The 23,933-nt window shown below is 36.8% G+C and overlaps 1 protein-coding gene across 1 annotated transcript in view; it reads right to left on the minus strand.

Annotated features, from left to right (window-relative positions):
• The window catches only part of LAMA2 (laminin subunit alpha 2), a 377,271-nt gene that overhangs the window by 207,350 nt on the left and 145,988 nt on the right, over positions 1 to 23,933 (minus strand). Inside the window, exons 6-12 of the mRNA XM_055714667.1 lie at positions 21,998 to 22,087; positions 19,736 to 19,853; positions 17,927 to 18,105; positions 16,146 to 16,245; positions 8,130 to 8,290; positions 4,361 to 4,501; positions 2,829 to 3,002 (exon numbers count right to left, since the gene is read on the minus strand). Coding sequence (XP_055570642.1) covers positions 2,829 to 3,002; positions 4,361 to 4,501; positions 8,130 to 8,290; positions 16,146 to 16,245; positions 17,927 to 18,105; positions 19,736 to 19,853; positions 21,998 to 22,087 — 963 coding nt within the window. The remainder of the gene's footprint in view (positions 1 to 2,828; positions 3,003 to 4,360; positions 4,502 to 8,129; positions 8,291 to 16,145; positions 16,246 to 17,926; positions 18,106 to 19,735; positions 19,854 to 21,997; positions 22,088 to 23,933) is intronic.

Raw genomic sequence — 23,933 nt, forward strand, 5'->3', positions numbered from 1 at the left:
GGCTCGCGGATGAAGTGGCAGGCAGCCATCTGCGGCTGCTTGGTTTCCCCCCCCAGCCCCCGGCGGGGGGGGCCAGATTGAGGACCCTGGGAGGTCGTATCTGGCCCACGGGCCATAGTTTGAGGACCCCTGCTTTAAAGTAACAAGTGTTTAATGTCATTCTGCCGAGCTTGGTATCTAAGTTTTTATTAATTGTACACTTTCCTTTCATTGCTCTGATCAAATATTATCACAATGTAATTCATAACACTTTCAGACAAATTTATAAAATATTTTAGCATGGATACAGGTTTAAAATAAACTTACACTTCTGTTGTCAAAACAATTTAAGAAACTGCTAACAAAACCAACTATTTTTTTTTTTCAAATACTAAAATGTAATTGGAGTTGATAGAACAAGACAAATTTTCAGTAACTAGAAGCATTAACAGACCACAAGTCCTTACGATTGCTGCAATCCTTAGTTCAGTAGGCTATGATAAGGTAGGGAGGCAAGAAGATAAACTGTTTTATGATACCTACTAAAACCTTAATACTAGCCATTTTAAACCTGTTCTCCCAAATTATCCACTAGATATTTTATTTCTGGAAATTAAATTCCTCCAGATTACTCCCAAACATATTCTGCATCAAAAACAGCATTCCATTTTTCAGTTCAAATGCATATTATATAGTCAAACAGGTAAAATATCTGGCTTTTAAAAATTTACCTATATTTGTACAAAAAAAATAAATTCTGGTACCAGCATATGTATTTAGAAGACTAAAACGATATGGTGATGTTAAAGTAATTTGCTCATGTTCTTGTCCCACTGACATAAACAAGAATTCTGTACCATCTTGTTATTTATGATGTCTCCTCAGAGACACAATCAAAGACCAGCATCACATACCCTAGTGTTACCCAGATTTAGATGAAAAAGAAAAATAAAGCTAAACACTACACACTCAGGAACATCCTATTTATAATGCTTTTTTCATCCAAAAGAAGCATTTGGAGATGGATGTAAAACAAGCAGATAGCACACATACGGCAATCAACACTGTGGAGGCATATGTACAACATGCCAACTTTATATTAAAAGAATTATTTTAAATAAGATTTTTGAGCTATATTTGAAAACTAGGAATTGCAGAATGGTTCCTACCTTTTGTTACTCAATTTTATTTTGGGGAATACTATTTAAAAGCAGTAATTTTAACAATAAAAAGTAAAGGCAATTTTCTGTGACACAAGGTTTATAAATTACAATAAAAGTGTACAACTTGATATAAGATTTCCTAAGTTGTTCTCTACACTTGCTAAGACAAAAATTCTTAAAGAAGCTTGCCTGCTCTGAGATAACAATTATTCTACTGTAACACAGCTAGCAATCACTCTCAAGAAAGGATGTTTTATCTAGTTTCAGCTATTCAGTTTTATCCAGTTTCAACTATTTAGAGAAATGTTTTATTGAGTTTATAAAGAAGGACTCTCAATATTCTATTTCCATTTCCCTTTCTACAGCATAAATCACATGGCCTAAGCATGTCATTACGACTACAGTTTTCATGATGCAGCCTGACAGTTAAGATGTACTGTGGTAATTTGTGAGTGCATTCAGTGTTATTGTAGTATCAAAAATTTATATCATTCAGTTATTAAGGCAAATTGCTTCATTCATACAAAGAAGTAACCACAAAGGACCTCCAAATTACACTGAAAAAATATCTTCCACATTCAAGTAATTTGTGCACATTCTTACGATTATTTTTCTCACTGAACAGAAGCAGGATCAAATTCTGTCTGGAAAAGTATCAGTTCACATCTCATGGTAAGTTCACCAGACATGGGAGATTATAGAAGAAACTGTCCCTTGCCCACCTAAATGAACCTGACTAACAATTTATAGCCATGAACACGATGCCCAATTCTTTGGAATGATGCTATTTAGTTTCAACATGCTCACTTACCTTCTGTCATGTTGATTTTCAGCCAGCAGGAAGAAAATAAATAAATAAGAGGTTGACTAGCCTGAAGAGACTACAGAGGAAAATGTGCTCAAGTGTATTAGTGTTAGCATTTCTGGTAAGTTTTAGCATGGTCAGGGTTACGGTAAATGGAAAACTGTTTAGCTTCCTTCACCTTTAGGACTCATTCAGTCCTCCTTTCTACTCTGTGGAAAAAGATAATATTTTCATGAAGGTATCATGTATGATAACAGAAAGTCTAACGGTGATAAGTCTGATAGTCAGACCACTAAAGCATCCAAAACTTTAGAAAGCAAATATTTTGAATTAACCTGCAGGGCGTGAATATGTGTGTACGTGCAAACATGGACACATGCAGACTTGGATAAATATATGCATTAGAACTGGCACAAATATCACAACATTTTCTGAGTTCTAGGGCAGAGAGCTCCCCACACAGAAGTTTCATGCCAAACATTAAAGTTTTGTAACACACCCCCACAACATCTGATACACAACTTGCATCTCGGAAAGCAGATGAGGGAACTGGTTTTCAAAGCTGAGGACAAGGGGGAAAGAGAACAGGACAAGCTGAACCACACATCAGCTAATTCATTCAAAAAACAATGCTGCAAACTATATAGACTTCTCCAACACTTGAGAGCAGAAGCCCAAAGAGGGCTTAAGGTCAAAGATAGTTAATTTTCTCTATTTAACTTTTTGCCTCACAAGGATACATCTGACTACTTTGTGCTTGTAATTTTGATGGTTCAATAGCTATCCAACTTAACCTTCCATCAGTTCCACCCCACTTCAAAGCCATACTTCTTTTCTCAATAAATCAAATTAGCATTTAGGTAAGTACCATCTGCACTTACTTTGTTGCCCAAATAAGAACTGGGTGCACTCCAATAGTAAGTCTGTGGCAGTACTTTTCGCGCAGCCAAGTTGCTGATGCTGAACTGCTGATGCCCATCAAACCTCTTTTGCTTGGGGTTAACCCTGATGAGACCTGGTAAGCCAGTCAGATACCAGCCATTCATGTCTTCTATCTATAATGACAGAAAAAAAAAAAAAAAAAACAAAACAAAACACATTAAAATGAGAATCAGGATATCAGCCATTTCAACAGTCACAGCCTCTCATTCTTCCATTTAAAAAAAAAATGATTAGGTTTTTGTGATTAATAGCAGTTTAGGAACAAACAAAACAACAAAGTAATAACAGCAAAAAATTCTCTTATTGTACGTGACTGGGAGTTACAACTTCTGAGTACTTTGAAGTAACTTTGCTTCAGATGGTCCAGAGCGAGGAGGAAATTCTATCATACCAACATAAGCATATCACCAAATATTATACAAATTTTCAATAAATAATGAGTCACAGGGGGCACAGAAGATGAGCTGACAAATAGATATACATTTTCTGATTGTTGTAGACAGCATAATTTATAATAATTTGTAATTCTAAAGCCTTACAAGTTCAACTATACTTTTTTTACAAAGCCAAAGTAAAGCTGGAAAGCACCAGAACTTGAATTTCTGAAATCCCACAACTAGAAATGAATCATCAGAGAAGAGCACACTGTTCATACAAGGATGGCTTCTACAGCCTGGATACAAGCATAACAATAAATAAGCTCAGACACGGGACAGAAAATTTTCCAGATGCTGGCATGTAAATGAGCACACTAGGCATATATGATTTTACTTGCAGACTTCCAGCATACCAATACAGCCAAAACCAGGAGCTAGCAGACCTGGAATACATTTCCCAAACTTGATCTAAGACATGAATATGTAGCATACATCCATTACAGTGGAATCAGCGTCTGAGCTTTGAGAACTAACTTAAAGTTTAGAGTATATTTGCAGGCTAAAGATATTTTTCTACAGCACAAAGAACAGTAAGTAGGTTCATCTCCCTTTCACACCCTCGGCTAGGAATGCAGTACACAAAAGAAATTCACCCAAAATGCCCCCTGCAAGGCATCCCTTTTTCTTATATAAGATGTTGTACGTTTAATGTTTCAAAACTCTTCATTATTTCAGGTCCAGAAATTTAATAATGACCTGTAAAAGAGGTTGCCCTATGGATATGTTGCATTAAACTCAAGACTGACTAGACATGCATATTTCGGGACCGTGTTTAGGCACATGGCTTCATTTTTTACTGTTATAACTTCTGCACTTTTAACTGTTTAACCGTACTTTTTCAAAACTTTCTCACAATGAAAAGAAAGCTTATAAGCATTTTCTTCTGGATAGTTGAAAAATATACGGGGCATAAAAGAACATGCATGACTTTATAATCAGATGCAGTCCAGTGACTGTCTGGTGGCAATAGATAGTGACAAAACACAAAACCACAAAACCAGTGACATGTACTGATATGGTACAATTTTTCTTACACTTCCGTAGGTAAGATGAGAGTGTGTGCAGATGTTTGTTTTCCCAGAGCAGAAACATTCCTCACAGCCTTTGGGATTATTTTGCTGCAGATTGAAGAAACCTGGTTTGCAAAGATCACAGTTTTCACCTTCAACATGTTCCTGGAAATGCACATTAGAATATTATTTCAGTTGTCATGGATAGAACTTGAGATCACCAGCTTTATACTCTGCAGAAGAGTATAAATGCAGGACTGTAAAGACGTTCATAGGAAAGACTATTCTTATTTGTGAGTACCAGTAGCAAATACTCTACATAATAAAAATCACTATGGCTGCATGTAAATAACAGGACATAGAATATGAACATTGTAAGATTTTTAAGTTTTCTTCTGCATGAATGGACATACTTAATTTCAGGGACTAATCTGATTTACCTCCTTTATACTTAAGAGTCTTGGAGGGGAAGGAAGTATTGGCACAATGTTACAGCCTCGACTGTAGTTTGAAAGTATGGCTGATAAAACCTGTGGATGCCCAACTGATGCAAACTACAGGTATATAGTAGTAGTTGTACTAATCATTCAGCATACTTGTTTTTCATTGGTCTATCATTAATAGCTGAATTCAGGCTAAATCCAAGTGTTAAAAGGGCTGCATTTCCTCTTTCCATAACTACATATGTTTGCCGGCCATGCAGTCAGGTTTACAGACTCTCCCACCACAGAAAGCCAGGCACTAAACACACATGAAGAATTCTATTAGCATTTGGCAATTTCATTTTTCAGAGAAAGCTCGTGTTGTGCATTAAGTCCTGCTGCCTTACACAATAAACCAATTTGTCCTATAGGCAAAGATAAAGCTAGCTTTTCTATAAGGAGTACACTGCAAAAGGCTCATGCTGTGTTACTGGCTTAGTAATTCAGTATTTTTCCCAAGATAGCCCATAATATTCTTTCACTTTCAGAAGCGTTCTATACAGTCTCTTTAATCCTGGAGACAGTGCTCTATTGTATGCACACAGGATTGTTGGCTCTATGTCAACAAAGAATGAACACATTATAGAAAGCCTGCCCACACTGTGTAGTCTATAATTGCTTGAAATACACAGCTCTGAAGTAAATTCACCAAAATCCATTTGATGGCCTCCTGTTTAAGATCTAGGAAGGATGGAAAAAGCAGGGCAAAGCATGTGGAAGTATGGGGAGAAAGGACAGCACAAGCGGATTAAAAGAAAATTGGAACAATGAGGGGAAAGGGGTAAGGACAGGTAATCGATGAGATAAAATGAAAATGTAAATAGGTTTTCACCACTAATTATACAGTAACATGTTTAGCAAAATATCTTTGCTCTGTCTCTGTTGCTGTGCTGTATTCGTGTTCCCCTCAACATCATATAGAACCTGTTCAACAAACCAAAAATCTCTTTAATACAACTCAATGCTACCAGGCAGTTACTTTTAACTCCAACATCTCCTTAATTTCAAGAATGGTATTTTTACATTTTCACTAGCAATCTCAGGATTAATCAAGGCATATTATTGCCAAAGGTATGGTGAAATCATCAAGCTACTCATGCTTCATATGAAAAACAATGTGGGTAATGTTTGGGAGCTCACAGGCATGTAAATGCTCTCATGCACAATTCTAGAAACTAGAATTATGAACACTGGTCCCAAAAGTTTCAGACTTTGCTGATGTACTTAGTGTGTGCAGAGTAGGAAGGGGAAAATAAAGGAGCCGCAAAGCAAAAGTATGTGTTGAAATGAAAAGCTGCCCTACTCTGCAGTCACAAACATGTAATTGGTGAGTAAAACCTGTGTAATTCTATTGAGTGGTCAGCAAATTCGCTAAATAATAGATATATAGAAGCTGAAGTTGGAAAGGAGATCTAACCTATCCTCCAGCTGATGAAGCAATGTTTCTACAGCCTCATTTATTTCTGAATATTGTGTTCAGTCCAGTTTTAAATTATGTAAATGTGAGACTGAACATATACCTTCAGAAAGCTCTCTGAGATTAGTGAAAAAACAAGCATCTACACTCGTCCCTCCCATTTCTGTACTTTAGTTTACTCTGCTTGATATGGTAAAGATCAAACTAATACCCACTTTGTTGCATTTTGCTGCTTACAGTTAGAACTGTTCTTCAGCAGTCAATTTCCTTTACAAGAAAACTCTCTTTAGTAAATTTACAGCTCATCATATGTAATTGAAATATGTGATTAAAAGAAGGGAAGCATATTTCCTAAGACCTGCTATTAACTTGTCCAGACATCCCACTTTATTCTTCATGTGGAGCATAACTAATCTGATGATTTCAGTGTCCCTTTGACCATAATCTGCTTTGACTTGAATTTGAAGATTGCTAGTGAAAACAGATGTGTGTACGTATCTGTATCTCAGCTATCTGCAAAGAGTATAATTTTCCCCCTACAAGCATTTAAAAAGAGATTAGAGGAGCAGAAAGGAGACAAAGGATGAACATCAAGGAAAATGCGTATGTAGTGAGAATTCTCTGGGTTAGGAACAATTATCTCTATTCTATTCTTGTTCATTTTGGTCTGACGGTACTAACAGGTCAGTTCAGCACTACACAAATAATGTAATAATAATAAAAATAATTAAGCAGTGGTTGTCTTGTATATAGCACGTGACACGTTCATCAAAGCTCCCTTTCAAGTCAGAATATAGCAAAAGAACCCCTTTTCTGATCTTCTAGACTTGATAGTTAAGGAATTAGAACTGTGATATGGATTGATCTTATTTCTGATAGAGAGCATGTGGCTGTTACATAAAGTGAAGAAAAGGTTAATTTTCTGAGCAGATTTCAGCGCTGTTCAGTTGTCACATCAGAGCTTTATGTGTGCATGCAGATAGACTGAATTATTTTTTGTACATTCTTGTATATAAGGATGTAATGTAAGGCTTTTTAAATTCACATTTGTGACTAATTCTGTTAATTAAACGCTGGATGGAAAATCCCAGAAGTATGACACAGAAAAACTGACCCACAGTACAGTAAGTTGCCCTTTGGGCGTATTCATGGTTTACTTACTAAACTATGACTTACAGAGCACCACCATTTTGAAAGCATTACTGGTCAGTAGGTATTTTATTAGAAATGGATGCATGTTTTAATTTTTTTTTATTCCATATACTATCAATATATAATTTGCTGGAGGTACATGATGGCACACAGAAAAATTCTTGAATTTTCTTCCTAGAAATTAAGAAATTCATCCTACAGAAAGGATGGATTATCTTTTTTAAATGTTAGAGATTTCTAAACAGTCATACCAAACGCTCTCAGTTTGGAACTTAGCAAGAAGAGAGAATGATATCCTTAATGACAGCTCCTGAAAGACAACTTTTTTGTTTGTTTTAACATATCATCAGTTCACTTAATTTCTTCTTTTGAGGTCACATTACAGGTTAGTTTTAGAGCCCACAATACTTTAAACATATAGATTCTGAGTAGATGAAAACGGGAGCTCGAAACAAATGATTAACAGGCTTCTTAAATATCCCTTCATCACATTCTAAGGACTTGCATGACTGGCAGCAGGGTCCTAGGTACCTATGTTAATTACAGTGAGTACTGAGATTACACAAGATAATCTAAGACTTTACAGGACCAAGAACAAGTGTTCTGTGAGAAGAGGCTAACATAGATACTAACACAGCTAGGAAGGACAGTGGAATGCTATCATATGATAGAAGACCGTTATCTGTAATCTTTCAATATCACTAGTATCTTCCGATGGCTCAGAAGAATCTGACATCCATACCTTGCAGATGCAGGGACCAATGCAAGGGTCAGCATTCACACTGCCTTTCACCGAGCAGTTGCAGGGCAGGCACTCGGGATACCCTGTGTAACCCAAGGCACATCTGTTACAGCTCTCTCCTGCATAACCAGTCTTGCAGTGACAGAAACCAGGCAACATATCTATGGGAAGAGGAAGAAAACATGAGACGTATTTGATTTATCATTATTATTATTATCAGGTATGTGTGTTAAGGGAATGCAAAGCAACACCTTTGGGAGGTGTAACATACGGGTGTTTACTGTGGGCCAGACCATCATGTCTATTTAACTCAGCATCCTGTCTGAGAGAGGCGAGAATAAAACATGCAAGGATGGAGCAAATATATAGCAATCTGAATACTGAGCTTCTAGAAATCTGCATATCTGAGATCTTCTAAACTGAAACTTATCCCTACTTTCTTGCATCCAACAGTCCCTGAAAAACTTATCTTCCATTAATTCACCTAAGCACCTTTGAACATGCATTTACTTTCAGAATCCATAAAGCTCCCTAGCAGTTCCACATTTAGCCATGTGTAGTGTGAAAGAACATACAGTGTTAAACCTCTATTTATTGCCCTCTAATTTTCGTATCATAGAAAACAGCAAGTAACCATTCCCTACTCATTTTCTCCATGTCATCCGTGATTTTAATATACCTCTATCATATCCTGTATGACATTTTTATTTCATATGTCAAAAACTCCTAAGCGCATTTAATATCTCTTTATACAGAAACTGCTTTGCATGGCTGAAAATCTCTATTGTCCTTCTCTGCACTGTTTCCATTTCTAATAAATTATTTAAGCGGAAAAGAGTGCATAGTGTAGACCTATAAATGGTTTGATGATTTTTTTCAGGCTTGTTTTTTAAACATCAGTAATATTTCCTAAGGCTCTGTTGACCTTTTGGACTACTGCTGAGCCAGCATTGAGCTGATACATTCAGGGCACAGTCCAAGATAATTCTCAGAGTTGCTTCACAACTGATAGTGCCTAATTCAGATATTGCTGTAATCACTGTACAAGTAGAACTACTTTTCTCTGTGTTCTACCTTTCCTTTAATTGTTACAGAAATGCATCGGTTATTTTACTATCCAGCCACTGATTATCTTGAGATCTTTTTGAACATTTTGCAGTTCTTTAATTTCTCTATGCTGAAAGGTTTTGTACTTGCTAACTTTGTCACCCTCCTACTCATCCCTTTTCCAGGTTAAATATGAATATTTTCAGCTGTTCATATTGATCACCACTGTGAAAACGGTCCATTTATTCTTTTAACCAAGTACTAATCCATGAAAGAACCTTTCTTCTTTATTGTATTACACTGCCTTTTGTGGTCTTTGGTGAATGATCTTGTCAAAACTTTTTGAAAATCAAAATATAATATTAATCAAATGAGCCTTTGTTCACATGTTCATTGAATCCTTCAAAGAGATTCACAAGGCACATGTCCTCTGCAAAAAAATGATCTTGGTTTTTGCCCATTTTTGCCACAGTTCAGAAAAGATATAAATCACTTACTGTAATTCTACTGATTTGCTTGGTAAAGAAACCAAACCTTCTGATTTTAATTTCTCAAAACCCTCTCCCTTTCTTTTACAAATTGGATAAGCAGGTTCTATTTATGTAGCATTAATGTAAGTTTAGAAAAGTATTATAAACTATAATTAACACTTCAAGCAACTTCATTTTCCACTACATCCAAATGCCATGGATAAATATGACATATGCCTGATGAATTTTTATTCTTCATTTATCAGCCTGCTCTACACCTGTCACTTCTGTTTGAGATGGCTCTTCTAACTTGTTCCCATGAACAAAGACTCGCGAGTGGGAAATTCCCTAAGCTCTTATATTCACTGATACAAAGAAATAATCTAGCTTTTCTGCTGTGTCTTTTTTTTTCTTGAGATCTCTGGTTATAACTTCATTACACCTTAACCATATTTAACTTCTACTGAATTTGAATCTCTAGCTGTCTTTTTGATTCTGATTTATCTGTAGTAGTACTTAGCAAAATTTGAGCATTTAGCAAATTATTTCTTAAAATACGTGTGTATGTTACTAAGAGTATGACTTTCCAGGATCTGTCACAATGTATGTCCTTTTCTATTACCTTTCATTGGATATAACTTCTGCTTTTTCAGGGAGCTTCTTTTTTATTGTTTAATAGAGATTTTTTTTCGTAACTTAATTGCATTGCTTGAATAATTTTGCACTAAAAGAATGCATCTTCTCTGCATGTCTAATATGCAGTACATAAACCCTATACTTGCCATTAGCAGTCTTGGGCTATTCATTCTGATATTCTTTTTAAAGGTTACCTTGTTTTGAGAGTTTTTTTTCAGGAAGGCCTTCTCATTCCTACAAGAAAGTTGAAGTTGACTGCCCTCTGAGAGAGTTTTAAACAAGCTCCTGATGCACAAATCCAGAGCTTTTGATAGTTTCTCTAACTAGAAGTTTGAAGAAGCAGAGACCTACAGGTGTTTTAAATTATATTCTCTGTTAATCTAAACAGAGATGAAATTCAGTCTGTCTTCTCTAATCTTGGAGTCTCTTTGATCTCCTGTAGCACATCATATTGACTGTCACCTTCCTGATCTGTCCTAATTATATACAGAACTTCAGTGCATGAAATCTCTGTTACTTACTATCATGAAACCATGTGCTCCATGGGTTTTGATGCTTGTGGCCCAACTGATTCTCAGATTTCAGAGCTACCCTCCTCTCAAATAGCCACGGGTGAGGCCCCACAGCACAGCAAGCCACAGGCTCTTTTGTGATCTGGGTCAATGCTTCCTAGCTGAACAATCTTGTTTTACGAGAGAAACTTCTGTTCCTTCTAGATGAAAACACCCTGCTGTACACCAGGGTTCAACAGTAAAAGACAGAGGCAAGTTTAACTCTTTAGAAGTGAGCCAGTCTTATTTGAAAGCTTCAGGAACTCATTCTTAGTTATCATGAGTCAAGTCTCAGCAAACTCAAATTCAATTAAATGTCTCAGCATGGAACAACTCCCAAACTCTCATTTAAATGTATAGGCTCTCCTCCACTGCCCAGTCGGTCCATTTTTTCAGTTCCTCATCAAGAACCTTCCTTTCTCCTGCTCTTTCTCTGCAGTTGAGAAAGACAGACCAGGATTGGAAACCCCACTGTCACCAGCCCAGCAATGCCCTTCCTTATGTAGTATATGCAATAGCGGATAACCTTCAGCCTACCATCTATCAAGAGACCTCATGGTCCACAACAGAGAGAAGGCAGCATAGGCACTGCTGTCATATATTCTTCCAACTGTTATGCTTGTTGATATGGTTAGTCTGTAGATTTTGTTTGGCTCAATGCCTTCTTTCATTTACAGCACTTGCAACATCCAGGCTCTCACTGTATTACACAGTATGTAAATTCCTGTCAGCGTCCCACTGGTTATTTTTGACTAGGCTTCTGTAGTGCATATGCAGCGTGCACTATGTCAACAGCCCAATTACATTTTGATGTAGGGCAGATGTTTCAGGTCTGCCTGTTGCTGTTGTTGTAATGAACTAACACTTCAGCAGATCACCTTTTGCTTTTGGTCTGTCGCTTCACAGGCCTTGTTTGAATGGGGCTTTATTTGTTGAAGCTGTTATTCCCTGTTTTCTGCCTAAAAATTTTTTGTTTCTGCCCTATCTGTGAGTGTACAGAGGCTTTGAAAGTTCATCCTAGAGGATGAGTCATCTTGAAATACAAAGTTTTATCGGTTAGTTTTCTCCCAGCCTACCAGTCTTTCAAAACTGCGCAAAAATAAAATACATGCAAAAGCACACACCAGACCTTTGAAAAAACCTGCAACCCCAGGGACTGGCTTCTGCCATTTTCACTGCCGTTCAACAGTGTATAAATTCCGAAAATGATCTCATGGAAGTCAGTGGGACTGCTTGCTGAGCAAAGTACTATGAAGCCTAAAATGTCTGAGAACGTTTTTCAGCAAAAATAGACATTTGTCATTTGGATTATATTGTACATAAAGAGGCAATAGGGAAAAAACTTGACTGCATGATAGCATGCAGTGAAGACTGAGTCACAAATGTCAGTTTCCAAACCTCACAGCTCTTGCAGGTGCTTAAAAGCCAAGTAAAATGTCTATTTGTTAAAATCTAGCCGCTACAGCTTGAAACAAGAGTACTGATACACTGAGGAAGCCTAATTACTGGAGTGCAAAGTAGTTCTGAATGTATAGGTTCCACCTTCATTTCTGTATGGACAATTGCAAGTGAACACAGTATCAGCAATGGTCAAGCTTACCTATTAATAGTACGGATTGGACATAGGTTGATAAGTTTTAAACCTACTGCCTGCCGGTTACAAAACCCAGAGACATTTTCATCAGTTGATTTTATGAATACCACGGTTTGCAAACATACTACGATTTATAAGTTTCTGGCTCCTTCTTTTCTATATTGCTCATGAACACATCATATAACATTGCTATGAAAGATTCAAAACCAAAAATATACCATAAAAGCTAGAATAATAATATTTCACTTCAGAATGCCGAGTGAAACATGTGAGGACAAAGTTATACCAGCCTGATAAAAATGGAACTTATACATGCTTAATATAGAAAAATACTTCTGAAACAATGGCTGGTCAATTATAAAGCAACTCCTTCGTGTCCTTTTCATATCTCCTGAAACCTGATGATCACTGCAGGATGCAGTATTTTAAATCCTCCTGTTCCACTTCATCAATGTACTAGTTATTACGGTATTTGCTACAATTTTCCATTTTAATTGTTGCTTACCTACAGTATTCAAGCACACAGCCTCCAGCTTTATTTTCCTTTAGAACTGTTCACAGTGACTTTATATCCCCAGTGATTTTCCTTATTATCATATTTCCATTTTAATTTAATGTTTTTAATCTTCCCGACTCATTTGCTTACCACACGTTTAAGAAGCATATTCCCATCTTACACCAAGCAAGCAATTTCTCCTTAAACAACCAGCCAGCAAACTCTGAGATGTATTTCAACCTACCCGGTGTGTATTTAGTATGGTTTACAGGTGAATAGATAGATTTGTTCAGTCAGATCATGCTTTCCAGCCTTTCCTTTATGTAGGCTCCCCAGTGCTTCAAACCCAACTGCTGCCCCAGGTGAGCAGTGTACAGTAAAAAGAATTTTATCAGGGTATTGAATACAAATTTGAGGTGAAAAAAAAGGTTAAAAGTGATCTGCTTTTAGGGTAGTTTCATGCTAAAAATTATATCCAGACCTGCTCTTGATTCTAACACCACCTCTTCCATCACCACAAAACCCTTTCCTCAAATATTTAAAAGGCTTTTAATTTCAACTAGCATTATTGTGTCTTTCCTGTTGAATAAGACTTTAAAATCACAAATCTGGCCCACTGGCCCAAACACTATAATCAAACATAACGTGCAAGAAGTGAACAGTTTTCCTAATCTGTTGGAACCTCATTTAGCACAGAAAAGCAAATAAACAGAAAAACAGGAAGCAAAGAACAGGACCATCGTAGGTAGAACAGCTACAAAGCCCAGTTGTGTGTAGAGCTGACTTAGTTTTGTTCTTGTGGTCTCAAAATAGGTAAATCAAATAAGATAAATATGTGGTTCTTCAGACTAGAAGAACGGCTGAGATCTGAAACTTGTTTGAATGCCTGGGGCTAGATGAGCAGGACTGGCTGCTTGCCAATGAAAGTAAAAGGAGGCAAAACAGAGAGAGATAATCTGATTTTGGATATTTTATCTTCAAGATGGTGGTATGACACATTTCTTGATTTATTAGAAAGACACAGTTAATGATCTTTAGATTAGATGGACGAAGACAACAGAGAAAAAGCAAGAAAGGAAAGGAAGGATCCAAACAGGAGCTTTATTCTCTTCCTAGCGAGGTCAAGAAAAGAGGCAGGAGAAGAATTTACCAGAAAGAAGATCGGGGGATTAAAAAGGCAGGAGGAGATACATGAAGCAAGGTGGTAAAGCACAGTAACCACGCAACAAGATTCTGGAAGCGTCAGCAGATTTAGAAAGCAACTATGAGATGGTTTAGATCTGTTGAATGCTCCAAGGCAAGAATAAAACACTATGAGAGCTCCTAATGACACTATTACTGACAACCAAACAAGATGGAAAAAATGTCTTTAGCTTTTTGATTCTCTCTTCCGCTGAGAGAAGAGCTGACAACCTGGTAACTGCCTTTCAGCTGCCAGGCTCCCGCAGAATGACCTGCACCAGTGGCCAGCACAGAAGGTGTGCAAAGGAGGACCACAGCAGCAACAGACAGGATCAGAGAGACCAAGCAGCTGCTTATCACTCAAGCAGGATGTTGCATTTCTTTGAATTAATCATTCTTCCATCTCAAAACCATAGCCTCTATTTTACAAAAGCACTGAATGCTAGTAGTGGCAAATGCTTGAATAAAAGTTGTTCCATTTAAGAGTCTGAGCGGCTTCTTTGTTAAGTCTGTCATCTGTAACCTGTACACTCTCACGCACAGGTTTGGTACAGGCATCACACTGTCTTGCTGTGCTTTTCCCAGCCTTTGCATTCATCCTCTCTGCTGCTTCTACTGCCTCTCCTATCAGTTTGTGTGATGGGCTGTACTCAGGGAGGCTGCAGCGCGGCCTCTGTGAGGAGCGGCCAGGGCTGCCCCATGTGGCTCCAGCCAGTTCCACCAGGCCCACCACAGGGCACAGCTGAGCCCCTCAGCCAGGTGGGTCAGGGAAGGTCAAAGAAGGAAGGGGAGGAGGTGCTCCAGGTGCCAGAGCAGAGATTCTCTCTAGCCCCTAGAGGAGACCATGCTGGAGCAGATATCCACACTGCAGCCTGCAGAGACCCCATGAAGAACAGGTGGATATTACCCAAAGGAACTGCGTCCCATGGCAAACCCATGGTGGAGCAGACTTTCCCTGAAGGACAGCAGCCAGTGGGAAAGATCCACGCTGCAGTCAGAGAAAAGTGCAAGGAGAAAGCAGTGTCAAAGGAGGAGGCGGCATTATTTTTAATTTTTGTTTTTGTTTGTCACTATATGAATGTATTTAAATTGGCAATAAGTTGCATTAATTTACCCCAAGTCAAGTTGTTTTGCCCATGATGATAACTGGCAAGCAATCTCCTGGTTTTTACTTCATCTCATAAGATGCTTCATCTTATTTTCTCCCCCTGTCCTACAGAGAATGGCAGTAAGAGAGTGGCTGGGTAGGCAGTTGCAGCCAGCCAAGGTCCCCATATACACCACTATGACAGTTAATCAGTACCATTTCACTGAACTGATGTAATCAGTACATGATTACATCAGGTTTTACACCTCTGGATCCTGTATTTGCATCTCTGCTATGCTGCTTTTATGTTCCATTGATCTCTACTTCAAAAAAGATTGCTACAGTATCTTTTGTCAATAGATTGCAATTAGCCCCATTAAAACATCTCTTAAGAACTCTTGAGTTTTGTTACCTTCCTACAGTATTTTCAGAAGTTTGTCAACAAAAGAATCAGAAAAAATATGACAATCCACTGTTTCCAAAGCACAAGGAAACAGTTCATTCTCTATTTGAAGATAGCTTTTACAGAGCTATGGTGAACAGCTTGCAATCCTAACTATAATAATAGGTAGCACATAAACACGACACCTTTCAAAGTTTTTTTTTTCTAGGTTTCAAATGGAAATATGCTTAGAGAGGAAAAGACATTAAAACATTATGGTTGTACTAGTTTTAATCTTTGCTGTAAAAGAAGAAAGCTCTCTAAAGCCAAAATTCTCCACTATATTCTATGGGGAGTACTCATCCAAACATACACAAGTTTGCAAGCCATGAATCTGAAAGAAATCTCACAAATTTGGGAATTTAAAATCTGAATTTCCTAAGAATGCAGGTGATGAGTAAACATAAAAAACATATGATTTTTTTAAAGAGATATCACAAATGTGATTCAGCTTTTCCTCTGATCATTGCTGAACTTATTCTTTAATATCACTGTCTTTTAGGGATCTTACCTCCTTCTGCATGTTTCTCATCTTTGACACAGGCGTCATGTAAAGACCCATTTGGATCACATGAACACGGCTGGCATGGATCTGGGCTATCTGGCAATACCTATAAAAATAGATTACAAAATAAAAATCTTACCTTTAATAATTGGAAGCTTTTATTTACTTCTTAAACAAAAAATAGGAAAGAATTACTTCTGTGTAGGTAGCTTGCACTTTAACATAAATGAGATGGTTGCCAAGCTTAGCCCATGCAATTTAGGATGAGAGGAAATTGCCTGAAGTTGCACCAGGGGAGGTTTAGATTTGATATTAGGAAAAATTTCTTCACCAAACAGATTGTCAAGCATTGGAACAGGCTGCCCAGGGAATGGTTGAACCACCATCCCTGAAGGTATTTAAAAGATGTGTAGATGTGGCACTTAAGGACATCGTTTAGTGGTGGACTTGGCAGTGTTAGGTTAATGGATGTAACTGATGATTTTAAAGGTCTTTTCCAACCTAAATGATTCTGTGATTCTATTAAAGTTAAATTTTTATTTTTATTCAGAAACATTTAAGTTATTTAGACACAACTATGTTCTCAACTTAAAAAACAGGTGTAGAAATAAATAAGACCCTTGTACAATTAATATCAATAAATATAATGAAATAGATTTTAAGCATTCACTACCTAAAGTAATATTGACAAATAATTCAGTTATTCTGGTCAACATGGTTCAAAAAACTAATTAAAGTTAGTAACTGAACAAAAAAGGATAAGTGAAGAAAAATGAACATTAGACATTGGAAGAATTTCTTTTTGGTTTTGGAAAGGTTACCTCAACCAAAGTTAAACCTTGGTCTAATATCACACTGGGAATATAAACTAGAAGTTCTGCATGAACTTGGTATATATACATACTGTGGATACACTATACACACAAACACATACATATGTAAAATCCCAATCAGCTGGATGATAACCTGATTCAGAGGAAAATACCTAGCAAGTGCCCTGCTGTTGAAGAGATCAGTACTCCTTTTCTCAAGCTCTAAGGCTAAAACCAGTATATCAGGCAGAATGTAATTATTGTTATTTGCTGATGTTTTCTGCATTTGAAGATAGAACACCAATCAGACTAAAGGCCATGATTTACCCAACTGAAACCATACAGACAAAAGATCAGGAATTTAAGCACAAACTAATAGTGCAGCTGTCTAAAGCACAGGCACAGCCCATATTGGCAATACAACTAATAAAAGATTCATCTTCTAACAGCTTCAACTTAGATGAAAATACTGCCTTACATGATGAAACAAACACAAAAAATAATTCCCACTGCACTGAAAATGAAAGGCATTCATGAGACACTATAGAATTTCAGTGGTTATTAATTCTACATTGCATTTAAAAATAAAAATTACAGACTTTTTTTTCTCAGATATCACATACAGCAATATTTTTTTGATCTGTGATAACTAATCTTGAAATTCATTATTGAGGCAAAAGTTCTGTTTACAGGACCACATCCTTCTTTAAATTAAATTGAAATACTAGCTGGGGGCCCTGACCTCAAGTGTATTTCTTCATATCAACACAATTCACTTTCCTATTTCTGTGAGTGTTGACTTTATAGATTTCCAGCTGTGAAAAGCAACTGCTACACTGTCAGAATTAGAAGTTAACCATCATAAAATGGCAGTCCTAACTGTGTCATCTCTTTTTAATAACTTAACTCCCCATGCTGAAGCAATGGTTTGAACACTGAGCTTTACAGTGAAGTGACAACAGATCATGCATTTACCCCTTTAGGTCTGAAGTAACCGTCAATGCAGGTCTCGCAGTTAATGCCGCCAGTGTGGCTTGTACAATTCACACACACTCCACCCCCAATGTATTCTCCATGAATGTTCAAACTCTGATTTCTGTTTGCAACATCCTGGTCATAGTAACACTCCTCAGTCTTCCCATGACAATTGCATGCTAAAAGAGAAGGAACTGCGTTAGCAAATACTCTCTGGCTGGAGATGCCACACTGTTACTAAGGTATTAAAAAGAGCTGGTCAATGTTTTAGCATTGGTGCTGCATCCATTGTCACCAACAGCACATCTAAGCATTAATTTACTACTTCAGCTGAGAAAAGTAACATGGGCCATCACAAACAAAGCTTGGAATTCTGTATATTGTATTTTTTTTCTCAATGTTTTGTCTGGGAGAGTATGGAAGTTGACCGATATACCCTAATTATGTTCTTTGTGAGGTTTTTTAATGTTTTTTTTCTGTTTAAATTGATAGTCCAGAAACCTTTTGTTGGTTGCACACACATATGGTTCACGAAAGAGCCAGCTAATTTAAAATACAAAAGGAATTATAAAGAAGGCAGCAGAACGGTATGAGTAAATTAAAATAATTTCTATGAAAGTTGAGAGACATCCTAAAACCACTTGATTTGCGCATATGCATATAAGAACTGGGTCAGAACAAAAGGATTCCAAATCTTATAACTTCTTTAGAAGTTCAGATTTGAAATCCTAGGTTTCAGGTCTGCACGCAGGAGAGCTAATCTAATAAACTGCTGCTGTGAAAATGAGGTAGCTCTCACCCTTTCTCCCCCTGTGGTATTAAAACATTCATTTCCACATAAAGAGAAATTCAAAGCTCATCAACATTGTAGGGAGTCATTCTCTTCACATCTGAACCAGATCCCAGGGAACTGCTTCCACCATGAAAGTACAATTCACTGAGGGTTGAACAGGCCATAAGAAGTGTGTCTCAAAAATTAAACATGAAAACAAATGTTCCCTGATTTCATTCCAGAATGTATTCCCAGTGCAGACACAGTCCCTACTGAAACAAAGATCTCTGTAACCAAAGTTTACAGGACACAAATAAGCAATTACTACTTTTAATATGGGGATATCTGCTTCTTTTTATTTATTTTTAACCACTCATGGTAAAACTATAGCTGCCATCCTACAATTGAATAAGCACTCACATGTAATGGAGCACTGAATTTTATTATGTTCAGAAATCTAATGTTATGTGACCTTTGGGAGTAAGATGTTCAAGTTCAATTATGACTATCCTTACTACAATAAACCTGAAAATGCAATTCCCACCCTGTGAGAAGGAGGTATTTCAAGCTATGTTTTCTTTCCATGTTGGAAAACTCGATACATTGTTTTTTCCATTAAACTCAGAAACTCAGATTCATTTTGACCATGTAAAAATATTTTGTTTCAGCAAGGCTAATATATGAAAGTGCCATTTATATAAAAATAATGCCATTAAATTTTAATTTATTGAAAAATCTGTAAAAAGATTTTTAGTTATCGGGATACCATCCTCTTATTTTATCAAGATAAGATGACCATAATTATAAAAACTAAACCACTTGAAATGATTTTTTAATACAGTATTCCACCAATATCAGCACGTTACAATAAAATGTTCTGAGTTAAATAAAACTACAATTCTACATGTAATTTTTCTGTTAATTCTTCATGAACATGTGGTTAGAAATAAAATTAATAACAAAATCATGTAGAACCCAATTTCAGTTTTCACCAGCAGCTGCAATAAAATTTCTCTTTTGTACTGCTTTCAACTTACGTTCACATTCGTGCTTAACCAGGAAGGTGCCAGCATGCCAAGGCTTTTGGTTAAAACCAGGACAACACCGATCACATGTCTCTCCGCATGTGTTGTGTTCACACTGACAGATGGATTTCTAATTTAAAAGAAAAACAAATATTTACACAATGTGATGATTTAAAGAATCTGTCCATGTACATAATCTGCATTCCAGTTCAAATTATGAAAACATTAAAAATGGTTATACTCTTTTATTCATTTATGTATCCTGCATTCACCGAGAGACAGAAGAGTGTGTTTAACTTGTATAGTTCTATTTTAAGAAAACAGCCACGATGCGAAGGAAGACATTTGGCCAAAGCATGACAGTTGCCCAGTTCAGTAAATAAGCCAAAATGCTGGTAGCCCTCAGATACAGCTTCACATTAGAGGAAAACTGATCTGATAGCTAACTTACAGTAGGAGGAGCGAGCCATTCTCCACCCTTCCCTCAGATGCAGCAATCCTGCAGCTGCAAAGTGAAATCAGTTTTGTTGGCTGATCCAATAAAAATTAGCTTTAATGTTCAGCTTTTTTTTTTTACTGGATGAGTCAACTCATCATGTAACCTTCTAACTGCACAACTAATTCTATGTAAGGGGCAGCAGGAGTTTTTAAACTAATCTGAGATAAGAGCAGGACCAGCTTTTCAGTTACTCTTCAGTTCCTCAGCAGAGCACCTTAGTCCCAGCTTAGTACCAGCATGAAAATATTGCTGTAGGGAACAACCAAATTCTCTGAGCCACAGAAAAAGCTTGGAAAAGATAAAACAAACCCCATAGTTTGGAGAAGTGAGGAGCAAAAATTGCCGTCCTTATTGTTATTCAGTGGAGGGGATTCTTTGTGGTCCTTGTGAAGCCACTCAAGGTTAAAGCAGCAAGGTAATCCAGAGAAATTCTGTGGCTCACAGGACAAAGCATAAATCTTGCAAAAGAAGGTTAAGGAATGCTTCAGATAAGCAAGGCAGTAAATTCAAGCAAGTTTATTCTTTGTAATGCTAGGGGAAAGATTCATTGTGCTAAGAACTACCTCCATGATGTTTCTAAGCCAAAGCCCACCTATGTTGGTATGGCTCAGTCCGAAGAGTATCCCTGGAGAGCTAAACCAAGTACTCCAAATCTTTTATGGCTTGAGATGTTTTACTTAATGCTACTTTTCATACCAGCCAGATGACAAACATATTTGCCATCTTTCAAAGCAAGACACCATGCTTGTCAAAATGCTTTTATTTTATCCAGTAGCCAAACTATCTGAAGTATGTATCAATTGCAGTAACAGCATTTATTTTCTGAGGTAGACCCAATTCTGACAGATGGCACTGAGACAATGCTGCAGTTTGATAACTAAGGCCATCTGAAATAATAGTTCAACACTTGCTATACACAGAAAAGGCTTAGAAGGATTAAACTGAGGACTTTGTAAAATTTTTACAAGGATCCATGGAAACTGCTTAGAACTGTAAATGCATTCTCTGTAAGATGTCTTCTAGCTGTTTCGGGTTTTTTTTATTAGTTCTTACACAATGGCTTAATGTCATATACAAACAAGATTTTCTGTTAAATACTACAAAACTTACTTAAGTGAATAGTATATGAAGAGATCTCACATTGTGGCACATTAATAATACTAGTAGATTGGAAATTCTGTATTAGTGATAATGTGTGCATAGGTTTGGACCATCATTATCACATTATATTTCAGTATTTCAATTATACTTATGTGTTTCTTAATGGTGCAAAAAGAAAGCAACAAATTGGAAGACATTATAAACAGTTCATGATTTTCTAGACTAGCTTAACTGATCACTTAATTATTATTTCCCACATAGTAAATGTCCCATTCTAGAACCAACATTTGTTTGCAAGTATCATTAAATATTTGACAGTCATTTAGGAAGCACCTTGATTAATATTAACAAGGAAAAGAAAGACTGAGTATTAGTGTTCATCTCTAGAGCTACACAACATAACCCAAATTTCTGTTGTTCCTAGGAAACTTTCAGTATGGACTGAATTATCTGAAACCTATTCTTTCATTCCAGAGAAAGCCTCCACTGACATTGTATGAATGTTTATTATTCTGGTTGCCAGCACTGTTACATCCTGGCACTGCTTCTGTCTATTCTTCTAAGCGAAGAGCACACATATATTCACAGAACTGTGAGGAATATCAAGATTTTTTTTCTCATGTTCCACCTTACGAATAAAGCACATTAAAAAAAAAAAAAAGAAAAATACATACATTGCTTGCTGGATCCAGTGGACAAGCCTTCGCATGGCCTGAACATATACACATGCCTCCAACAGAGATATCTTTTATAGAATAGTAATACTGTAAGACAAAACAGAAATTGAATTGCTAAGTGGATTGTAAAATGCAGGTGCCAAACTACAGAATTCATTTCTGGAGACAAAACTGTCAGATCTTGTTTTATTTCTTTTTTGATCTATTACAAATATAGCAGACAGTGTAATCCAAGCTGCATCTTGATCAACAGAATCAGGCTTAGTGAAAGAAAGGGTATAAATTGGCACAGTTCCATTTGTTTGAAGTCACAAGAGCAATGTCAATTTATACACAGCGTACACTAAACACAAGATAGAAAAAGGCTATATGCACACTGGATAATGGAAAGTCAGATGCAATAGAATTTATTCCCTTCAGAAAACATGAAAAGGAAAAGGCATGACGATGGGGAGAAGAGAAAAGCTAAAACAAAAACTAAGAAAGAAACGCCTTTGTTCACCTTAGCTATGTCTCACTTGGGCATTCAATGGACTCTGGAAAGCACTGTTTTTCACTATTGGTCTTTTTGAATGACTATGGAATAGTCATCGTTACTGATATTTAAATAACTTTTGACCTGTTGCTCTGCCATTTGAACATCTCCACTTTTACTTTGGTGGGGATTAATAGCCCTGACCGGAAAGAAGAATGGAAAGTTATTTATAATCATGTATTATGACATCCATGAAAAGTGAATCACATGCCATCTTGCCCATTTTCATCTGTTTTGGTGAGGGTCCTGTAACATCCTAACTACTGGCTAATCAAAACTAACATAAGCTATTTGCAAATTTTGCTGTTTCTGTGTTCAACCTCTTTTTCAGATCATTGGTAAACACATCTAACAAAACAGGAATTCATATAACTTACAGTTAACCTTCTACCACACAGAAAATATGTCATTTGTGGCTACCCTTTTCTTCCTGTTTTGTGGAATACTAGTTTGTCTAATGACTTCTATTGGGAAAGCCAGACAAGGATGGCAAGTTTCCACTGCTCCTTGTTCCTTTGACAACAGTTCCCTTGATATGGAGAGATGCCATACAGACATTATTGCTCTTTGTTGGCTTGAAAAATCTGTGCATCATCCTGCACTAGGTTTTCATGAGTATACAGTGATTTTAAGTATGAATAAAATTTTGTGTTTCTGTTCACTTAGAATAGAAATATTAAATGTGTACCCTTACGTAAACACAGTTTCCATGATTAGCGAGGCTGTAATAACTATACTCAATTGGAAGAGTTTCTGTGTTTGCAACAAAAAACAGAATGGCACATACCAAACTGTCAGAAATAGCCAGCACTCTGTGTATTTAGAGGAAGAAACGGAAACAAGAAATGTGGAACAGAAGAAACAAATTTTCTTTGCAGTTATCCATCATTGATAATATTAACTAAAGCCAAGAATAACAATACTCCCCCTTCATAGGACGGCTTACTACAGTAGTACCCTAAACTTTCCAAAAGGAAAATAAGATGACCAACAGAAAGAGGAATACAGCAGAAAGAAAAAGTGTGGAAAGGTATAAATTCCCTAAAACAGCTTTTTGGAATTCTAAGTAGAAAACTGAGGAAAAATAGGGTAACACAATATTTGAGCAACAGGAAAAGAGGAAGATGTGGCATCAGAAGAAAGTGTAGACTGCAGAAAGAAGATACAGGGGTGTGCACACAAAAGTAACAGTAGAGAAGACGGGGGTATGGTGTGAGTTTGAGTGCTGTCTCCATTCTTCTAAGCTAAAGCACAATGTAACATTTTTACTGTTAGCAACCATCATATAACAATGTTAGAAGCGTTGCATTCGGGCCCTATTACTACTTATGGTACCACTAGTAGAAAATACGCTCAAAATAAGTGTTCAAGGCATGTTAAAGGTAGAAAAGGATTGAG

The sequence above is a fragment of the Falco cherrug genome, chromosome 6 (genome assembly GCF_023634085.1).
Source record: "Falco cherrug isolate bFalChe1 chromosome 6, bFalChe1.pri, whole genome shotgun sequence".
Taxonomy (NCBI): domain Eukaryota; kingdom Metazoa; phylum Chordata; class Aves; order Falconiformes; family Falconidae; genus Falco; species Falco cherrug.